The 9,494-nt window shown below is 46.7% G+C and overlaps 1 protein-coding gene across 1 annotated transcript; it reads left to right on the forward strand.

Annotated features, from left to right (window-relative positions):
* The first annotated feature begins 3,269 nt into the window (after positions 1 to 3,269).
* On the forward strand, positions 3,270 to 9,112 carry Plk2 (polo like kinase 2). Its single transcript, XM_036207387.1, has 14 exons — positions 3,270 to 3,685; positions 4,277 to 4,384; positions 4,537 to 4,653; positions 4,850 to 4,979; positions 5,153 to 5,240; positions 5,670 to 5,765; positions 5,872 to 6,070; positions 6,163 to 6,310; positions 6,640 to 6,737; positions 6,997 to 7,126; positions 7,361 to 7,601; positions 7,717 to 7,846; positions 8,078 to 8,188; positions 8,328 to 9,112. Exons 1-14 carry the CDS (start codon positions 3,422 to 3,424, stop codon positions 8,517 to 8,519), a joined length of 2,052 nt encoding a protein of 683 aa, XP_036063280.1. The 5' UTR covers positions 3,270 to 3,421; the 3' UTR covers positions 8,520 to 9,112.
* Positions 9,113 to 9,494: the final 382 nt, after the last annotated feature.

Here is a 9,494-nt window from a genome sequence, read left to right on the forward strand (position 1 = left end):
ATGGCTGCAGAGAGTTAATTCCATTCCTACTTAACCATTACTCTTTACGTTTGATTTCTATAAGGAATAGCTACATCTATTGGGACCCTTTCCCCCACCACTGCCCCAATCAGGCTCCCCTGACATAGGAATCTCATGGCAACATGAGATAGAGCATTTCTTTCTTATGTATGGAAAAAATGATTTGAGTCTAGTCTCTATGTACTAAACGGTCTCATACCTCACCAATGTATCACATTGTCCCCCACACAAAAGTTCTCTCCAGATGGGGATCTACCATTAATCTTCTTGTTCTATCTCTTTGGTAAGTTTGTCTAATTAAATAATTTAGCAGCTTTCTTGCTACAAATTCACCATAAGGCTGCTAGAGCAAGGTTGTTCTCTCTTCCTTCTTGTTTAAAGATGATTTTGCTTTTTGATCTTCTAAAGTGGTTATCAGTTTGTCAGTTTTTTCACAAGAAGCTCCATTGGGATTTTGTCATTTAAATCTGCATTCAGACCATAGATCTACAGATAAATGTAGAGATTTATCACCAGTAGAAAGTAGTTTTGGCCAGGCAGCGGTGGCCCACACCTTTAATCCCAGCACTAGGGAGGCAGAGGCAGGTGGATCTCTGTGAGTTCGAGGCTAGCCTGGTCTACAGAGTGAGTTTCAGGACAGCCAAGGCTACACAGAGAAACTCTGTCTCTAAAAACAAAACAACAACAACAAAAAGAAAGTTTTGTTGTTATATATGCTACACTTTTGATTCTGTCCACATGGTGGCACTACTATAAAGAAAATCTGTCTTTCCCAGTTGTCCAGAAGACTCAGCATTGGTGTTTTTTTATTAAATACCTGTATATTTTTTGGAAGACAGAACTGAATTTTACATGGGATGGTCAACAGTCTACCAAATACTAAAGTATCCCTGATAAAAAGATTTAACAGTCTATGATACAAAATTGAAATTAAAAAGTCTTAACCATTTGTTCTTCAGTCTTTTTATCCTAAGACCTTTCTCTGGGAAAAAGAGGGCGGTCTCCAACAAAACCAGCAGGCTTGTTAGGCTGCCTTGCACAAGGCTGGCGAGCAAAGGTCAAACCAAGTTTGTGAATAAAGGGGGGGGGGGGGGTTGTGTAATTCTGCTCTCCTACTTCCAGCCCCGCCTCTTGTTCAAGCCTGGGATAATCTTGGGTTGAAGTCCACTGTCCCTTTTGAAAAACATGCCTGGGCTTGCAGTGAGGTAAAGCAATAAAAGGGAAAGTGAGGGGAGAAAGTTGCTGGTCAACTCTGCAGTGCAAACCAAGCACCTCACGCTGCGGGAGTCCAAGAGATGAGGGAAATGCCTGTAACTGTTGATTGATCCTAGCGCTCCCCATGTGTGATAGTGGCCTGGAGGAAGACCCAATGTTTTCTTATTGATCTGGAATTCTAAGTGTCACTGGGTCCCATACAAAATAACTGCTGATGTTCCAAGTGAGCTGAGACACATGGATGGACATGTAGTTGACCTTACATAACTGGGTGGCTCTATGAAAAATGTATTGATAATAGCTATTTCAATTGTCTGGGATCCAGTTTCTACATCTGTAAGATGGGGGAACCATAGATGAGACCACGTCACTTCAATATGTCCATAGGAAACCAAAATATGTCACCCTCAATATACCTCTGAGTCAGGATAATTTTGAACTGAATGAAAAAGTAGTTAGACACAGAAGCCCTGAAAATGGCATACTGCTCTTTTGTAAGGAAAAAAAAAAATAACATTTATAAAAAAGAAATCCCAATTCCTAAAAATGTCTCCTGTACCAGAAAAAGACTCTCAATAACAAGTTTATCGGTGAAAAAAATAAGCCTCACCCCTATTTATTCCACTGTTTATAATAGCCTTCTCTTTCTCCTGCTTCTTCACACTCTTTTTCTGGTTTAAAACAGCATTCAAACCTCAGTTCTAAGCCAACCGCCTCTGAAGGCACTCATTTCGCTGTTTATCTTCCATGTGTAGGAATAAACTTGTGTTTCTGTAGTTAATCTGCCCTGCTTGGGGAGCCATAAGTATAATTTAGGAAGGTAGAAGGAATATTATTTTCCCCTCCCCTAGCACGGCAGTATTTTTCATTCAGAATTGTATTAAGATGACAATAGGTATTTCAAAGTAGCTAGTAGCGTTTTAATAGAGTGCTTCAAAAATAATGAACAGTACTCCATAAGCGCTCGTACCATTGCCATCAGAACAAGAGAAAAGGGCATGCCTCGGCGTTGTTAGCACTGAACAGTAAATTCCAAGCTTGTTAACAGCCACTCAGCGGCCCATGTTCTCCCCTTCACCCAGCGGGGACGTGGGGGACTTGATGGACTCTATACGCTCGAGGGCGGTGACATCGCTTAGGGAGCCATTTGATCCACGCAGTTTGAATCACCCACTTGGAACAAGAAGTCATAGATGACTTCACTTGTGAAATCATAATTAGCAACGGGGCCCATTTTCAACGCCACGGTCAAAGCCCATATTGTTGCTCACCACGGCCCACTCAGACCGTTAATCGCTTTCCCGAGAAACTCCACAGGATGGCGCTCTTGCTTTCCGATGGTTAGACTAGCAGCTGCGTACCAAACCTTCGCTGGTCTTCAGGCCCCCGTCCAAGGTTAAGGGAGCTGACCTTTGACAGGGGGTCACTTAGTAGGCGATGGGAAGAGGCGGCTGGGGGCTCAGATGCTCCCACGCCACGGCAGGTCACCCCGATCTGCGACCAGGATTGCACCCCGATCTACGATCTACAGAGGCTCTGATCCAGCCCAGTGCCCGGTCCTGCGTTCCCAGCCACTCAGCTGCCCGGTCCACGGAGCCCTAGGCAGGCGCGAAGGAGGGTGCCCCTCCCCCCCCCACAAGCGCTCCGGGTCTCGAGGTGCCGCTCCACGTGGCTCGCTGATTGACACGAGTGTCAGATCGCTCAGTAGTCGGGAAGGGCGGTGAGGGGGCGGTGCCAAGCCTGCAGCTCCCCCCCCCCCATCGCCACCCAGCATCCCCTGCCCAAGCAGGGACCCGACAGGGCGTCCGCCCTTGCGTTTCTGTTTTCCACATCCAAGGTCAGGGCGTGCAAAGAAGAACCGGGGACCCTTCGCGCAGCGCCACCTCCAAGCCGGGTCGAAGCCCGCGGCAGCCTCGCGGCTAACCCCGCACCCAGCCACGGCGCTGGCGCCCACGGAGGGGGGCGGGGCGTTCTCCGTGACGTCACGAGGCCCCGCCCCAGCCAGCCGGCGCTTATAAAGCTTCGCGGCTGGCTCCGGCTCGCACAGGCGAAGCGGGGCGTGAGACTAGTCTGTCGGCGGAGGGACTGGAGGGACTGGGGCTAAGAGAACCAGGGCTAGCCCGGACGCGTGTCCGTGCCTCGAGGGGGTGGCAGCAGGCAGGCAGTGTCGGGCGGCGGGGCCACGATGGAACTCCTGCGGACTATCACCTACCAGCCGGCCGCTGGCACCAAGATGTGCGAGCAGGCGCTGGGCAAAGCTTGCGGCGGCGGGGACTCGAAGAAGAAGCGACCGCAGCAGCCCTCTGAAGACGGGCAGCCCCAGACCCAGGTGACCCCGGCGGCCCCGCACCACCATCACCACCACTCTCACTCGGGACCCGAGATCTCGCGGATTATTGTCGACCCCACGACGGGGAAGCGCTACTGCCGGGGCAAAGTGCTGGGCAAGGTGAGTGTCCGGCTGCCTGGCGGGAGGGCGAGCTGCCCGGGCAAGTCGAGCGCAGACCCGGGACCCGGAGCTCGCGCTTTCTCGCCTCCTTGGCTGTCTGGTCGTCCGTCCGTCCCCCCCCCCCCCCCCCCCCCCCCCGCAACGTGGGTCCCTCACCTGCCCTCTTGGGCTTCCGTGCGCTAACAGCGCCGGGGATCGGCTTTGCATCCTCAGCCTAGGCTTTTTCCTCTTGAGTCTATAAAAGAGGACTGAGGGCGTTCTAAGGCAGCCCCCAGCTCGCAATACCTGATCCCGGGGGAACTCGCCTGTCACATTTCTTGAGAGGCTATTTTCCACCTTTCCCCCTTCGACTTCTCTCTCAGTAGAGCTCTCCTTTGTAAAAGGGAGACGAGAAACTGGACTGGTTTCCAGGAACATGTTTCCCTTCCCCGAAGGACCATTTTAGAAAGCAGATTGCATCCCACGGCCCACCCCTATGTTCCCCAATTTTTTTTTTTCTTTTCCTTTCTATTTATGTATTCATTTATTTTAAATGTTAGCCCTCCATTTTCTTGTCATGCTCAATTCCATCTGGGCTTTGTTTCCTATCAGGGTGGCTTTGCAAAGTGTTACGAAATGACAGATCTGACCAACAACAAAGTCTACGCTGCAAAAATTATTCCTCACAGCCGAGTAGCTAAACCTCATCAAAGGGAAAAGGTGTGTATGACTGTTGAGTAAAGTATTTTCTTTGTGTGCAGGGATGGCCCTACCCTATTAGAAAAATGTCCTCTGCGTGTGTAAGCACCGCCTTTCCAGAAATGATGGGAGGCTCATAAGCCTTATCTTGCTTGTTCTTTTTTTTTCCTTAGATCGACAAAGAAATAGAGCTCCACAGAATCCTGCATCATAAGCATGTGGTGCAGTTTTACCACTACTTTGAAGACAAAGAAAACATTTACATTCTCTTGGAATACTGCAGCAGACGAGTGAGTATTAACTCCCGGGTCAGTGCACTCTGGAACAGAAAGCTGATGTGGTGTTTGGATTACATTTTATCTGGGGTTTTAGCTATGACAGTTCATTCTCCCACCATGTCAACCTGCATCACTAGTCCAGCGAAGGGAAGCCTGATTTGGATAACGCTGCTTGACAAATTCTCCTTTCCCCCTCTTCTCTTCCTAGTCCATGGCTCATATCTTGAAAGCAAGAAAGGTGTTGACCGAGCCGGAAGTCCGATACTACCTCAGGCAGATTGTGTCAGGTCTCAAGTACCTTCACGAACAAGAGATCTTGCACAGAGATCTGAAGCTAGGTAAGCCCTCCACTGCAGAAACTGGGGGAGAGGTAGAGAGAGGGCTTTTTTCCTGTCACCTCTGAGTGTCCTCAATTGGGATCTTTTGAAAGGGTGACCTCAGTGGTGGATGTTGGCCTCCAAAGAAGCACCTCTCCACGGGAGTTGACATTTCATTTTTTTCTGTCTCCCAGGGAACTTTTTTATTAATGAAGCTATGGAACTGAAGGTTGGAGATTTTGGTTTGGCAGCCAGACTGGAACCATTGGAACACAGGAGGAGGTGAGAGTCATATCCTCCCTGGGTTTTGTGGAGACCAAATCCACCTTTATGATGGTCAAGTAGCTACTCCGTAGAAAGTTAGTTCACACTAAAATCTGTAAACCACACCAGTGTTGCTGAAGCAAGTGTCCACTGTGAGTTAGGGTAACTTACACCTCAAAACTGGTTATTAAGGCAATCAGATGTTTTACTTTTGCCTGAAATTTGCAAACCATCTGGTTTCAGTTTGGTTAAAAACACTTGGTCGTATGGACTGAGAAAATTGTACACACATTAAAAGCTTCTCAAAAGAAACTTGGTCAAATAAAAACACTAAAAAATGGTCAAGTAGAAATTCAGCATAAAACTTCCCATTGAGTCACTCCCAGAGAATAAGTTTAATGGATGCAATAGTTCCTAATGAGAGTGTGCTATATTCTGTCTCTTCAGAACAATATGTGGTACCCCAAATTATCTTTCCCCGGAAGTCCTCAACAAACAAGGACATGGCTGTGAATCTGACATCTGGGCCTTAGGCTGTGTAATGTAAGTAGATGCTCCAGGATATCTAAAAAGCAAATTTGACTCAGTCGTGATACGTAAGAAGGGTTCCTTTTTGATCATTTCTGAAGATGTGTTTCTGTGTACCCAGGTATACAATGCTGCTAGGAAGGCCTCCATTCGAAACTACAAACCTGAAAGAAACGTACAGATGCATAAGGGAAGCAAGGTATACGATGCCATCTTCATTACTGGCCCCGGCTAAGCACTTGATAGCTAGCATGCTGTCCAAAAACCCAGAGGACCGTCCCAGTTTGGATGACATCATCCGGCACGATTTCTTTTTACAGGTCAGTGCACTCTTGACCTCTCTTTCAAATTGCGTGTCATTGCCCTGATTGCTGGAGAGGTTTCTGAAGCTCGCTCTCTTCTGCTTCCACAGGGCTTCACTCCAGACAGGCTGTCTTCTAGCTGTTGCCACACAGTTCCAGACTTCCACTTATCAAGCCCAGCTAAGAATTTCTTTAAGAAAGCTGCTGCTGCTCTTTTTGGTGGCAAAAAGGACAAAGCAAGATATAACGACACACACAGTAAGTTTTAAGCCTTCTCCTCCCTTCCTGTGCCCAAGACTACCCTTCAATTTGAGGACTGAGTCGAGACTTTCCTATTAGTCTAGTTTCACCAGTGTATTTGTGCACTGATGCCTTTTGACACTAACAGCACGGTAAATGCACAACTACAACTGATTGCTGTCAGTGTTTAGGAAACAGAGGCTGTGTGCCGCGTGTGTCATTGCAGCTGATGCCATACAATGATGAAAAGCTGTGTCTGCTCTGGATGCCCAGAGGACACGGAGCTAGCTCCGTTCCAGCCTCATTGGGATAGACTGACATGCACAATTCTTTTCTTCAATGTACAGATAAAGTGTCCAAAGAAGATGAAGACATTTACAAGCTTAGACATGATTTGAAAAAGACTTCAATAACCCAGCAACCCAGCAAACACAGAACAGATGAGGTATGTTGGGGAAGAACCTCAGGAAATAGACATTTTAGGTCGTTTCCATTCGGGGCTCATCAGCATTTTGATGACAGCTGAGGCTGAGGCCATGCTTCCAGTCACGGTGGTACTGCAGTAGCTTTCTCGGGCTTATGGACTTAGCTTTTTGATAAGCTTTAACAGTAGTTACCATAATCTCATTTTTGACCCGATATTTCAAATATAAATAGACTTACTTCCTTGACTCATTGTATGTCTCTCTTCTTGCCCTTTCAAGGAGCTGCAGCCGCCTCCCACTACAGTTGCCAGGTCTGGAACATCCACAGTGGAAAACAAGCAGCAGATTGGGGATGCGATTCGGATGATAGTCAGAGGGACACTTGGCAGCTGCAGCAGTAGCAGTGAATGTAAGTGGTCGGAGCCATATCTTAAGTAAACTGTAACGCTAGTGCTATAGACTAAGTCACCAAGGTCGATTTGGTAATCTAAGTTAACACAGAAACAAAATGATAGACTTGGAGAAGAGACGTGGAGTAACCTTGACTTCTGTGTCTTTCAAATTAGTAGAGGGAAACGTCATTTCCAGACCCTGTGGTCTTGGTGTAAACAATGTCGTCATTTCTGTTTCTGTAACTTCCCAGGCCTTGAAGATAGTACCATGGGAAGTGTTGCGGACACAGTGGCAAGAGTCCTTCGAGGATGTCTGGAGAACATGCCGGAAGCTGACTGTATCCCCAAAGAGCAGCTGAGCACGTCCTTTCAGTGGGTCACCAAATGGGTCGATTACTCCAACAAATACGGCTTTGGGTACCAGCTCTCAGACCACACTGTGGGAGTCCTTTTCAACAATGGTGCCCACATGAGCCTCCTTCCAGACAAAAAGTAAGCATGTCTGCTTAATGCGATCTGCCAGTTCTCTGCTGTGTTGCACTAATGAAATCTGGAAACGGTGATTAACTGCTCCTGATTTTTCTTTTCTCTCCTTCCTGATTTTTAGAACAGTTCACTATTATGCAGAACTTGGCCAATGTTCAGTTTTCCCAGCAACAGATGCCCCTGAACAATTTATTAGTCAAGTGACGGTGCTGAAATACTTTTCTCATTACATGGAGGAGAACCTCATGGATGTAAGTACCATGGCTTTGGAGCGGAGATATTTGAAGTAGTCTAGATCCATCCCTTTGAAGTTTGTGTAGTTCAGATTCTCATGTCCTGTCTTAGAGGCAGTGAGTCAGAGTCTCTGCGAGGCAGAACCAGGAATCTTGAGGCCATTCTGAGGCTTAAGCTTGAGAGGCGCTGTGTGATGCCCACACTGTACAGCTCCACAGGCACTAACTGTTTCTCCTGACTCTCTCCAGGGTGGCGATCTCCCTAGTGTTACTGATATTCGAAGACCGCGGCTCTACCTCCTTCAGTGGTTAAAATCTGATAAAGCCTTAATGATGCTCTTCAATGATGGCACATTTCAGGTAACTGAGCCTTTCATGGAGGCACACGTTTAGGTCCTGAAACCTTTTTCTCCCTAGCTGATTTAGTTTTTTTGGCAGAACCTTTATTATTTCTTGAGTATTTAGCAAGTCCTAATCATGTCTGTGTTCATTTTTAAAGGTGAACTTCTACCACGATCATACAAAAATAATCATCTGTAACCAAAACGACGAGTACCTTCTCACCTACATCAATGAGGACAGGATATCTACAACCTTCAGACTGACGACTCTGTTGATGTCTGGCTGTTCGTTAGAACTGAAAAACCGAATGGAATATGCCCTGAACATGCTCTTACAGAGATGTAACTGAAGACCCTTTTGAGTGGACCCTATGGGACTCTTTTCCACTGTGAGATCAGCAGGGCAGCCAGCGGAGGGATACAGAGCATGTTGAAGATGGACAAGTGGTGGTACGACTATAGTTCCTCAGCGGCCCGCTGGACTGCTGGAGCCAGACCAACCTAAGGTGTACAGTTGACTTCAGACAATCCACGAGTGGCGCCGACTGCAGTTTTCCCTGAAGTACCTGTCTTTAAAAGGTCTGTCGGACAGTTTTGCAGAAAGATGCATTGACTCTTACGTTCTCTCTGTGGAGAGTGTTTAGCCAGAGGACTTGGAACTGTGAATATACTTCCTGAAGGGGAGGGAGAAAGGGAGGATGCTCCCTTGTTGTTTAAAGGCTACAATCAGAGCAGCTTTTGGCTGCTTAACTGTGAACTATGGCCATATATAATTTTTTTTTTTTTTTTGGTTATTTTTGAATACACTTGTGGCTGGAAAGAATTGCATTCCTTGTTAATAAACGTTTTATTTATTACAGCCCCAAGAGCAGTATTTATTATCAAGATGTTCTTTTTTTTTATGTTGACCATTTTGAACTCTTGGCAATAAAGAGTATGAAAATAAAAGCAGTGGCTTCTCTCCTTACTCCAATGCAACACTGTACCATCACAGCCTGTGAGCACGGTTCCTGACACTCCAGCATACATCAAACACACAAACCAACTAGAAAGGCCTTGACATTTCCTAGTGACACTTTCTAGGAAGTGTCTTTGATGTTGTAATTACAACCGTGGACTTCTGAGTGGACCTAACTTGAGGAGAATATAACAGGGGCTATCACTTTTTTACAACCCCCCCCAGTATTGGACTCCTGCTAAATCCCAAACCACTTTGTTTCTAAAATAGTTCCTCAAAAATCATTTAACTTAGAACTGAAAAGCAGAGTAATCCTGTGCAAACAGACGTCTCATTAGTGAGTAGGTCCAGGAGCTTTCCCTTAATA

Source organism: Onychomys torridus, chromosome 15 (genome assembly GCF_903995425.1).
Source record: "Onychomys torridus chromosome 15, mOncTor1.1, whole genome shotgun sequence".
Taxonomy (NCBI): Eukaryota; Metazoa; Chordata; class Mammalia; order Rodentia; family Cricetidae; genus Onychomys; species Onychomys torridus.

Coding starts and splice junctions, on each gene's coding strand:
- Plk2 (XM_036207387.1), top strand. CDS start 3,422: ATGGAACTCCTGCGGACTATCACCTACCAGCCGGCCGCTGGCACCAAG. Junction 7,602..7,716: donor AGCCTCCTTCCAGACAAAAA/GTAAGCATGTCT, acceptor CCTGATTTTTAG/AACAGTTCACTATTATGCAG. Junction 8,189..8,327: donor TCAATGATGGCACATTTCAG/GTAACTGAGCCT, acceptor TCATTTTTAAAG/GTGAACTTCTACCACGATCA.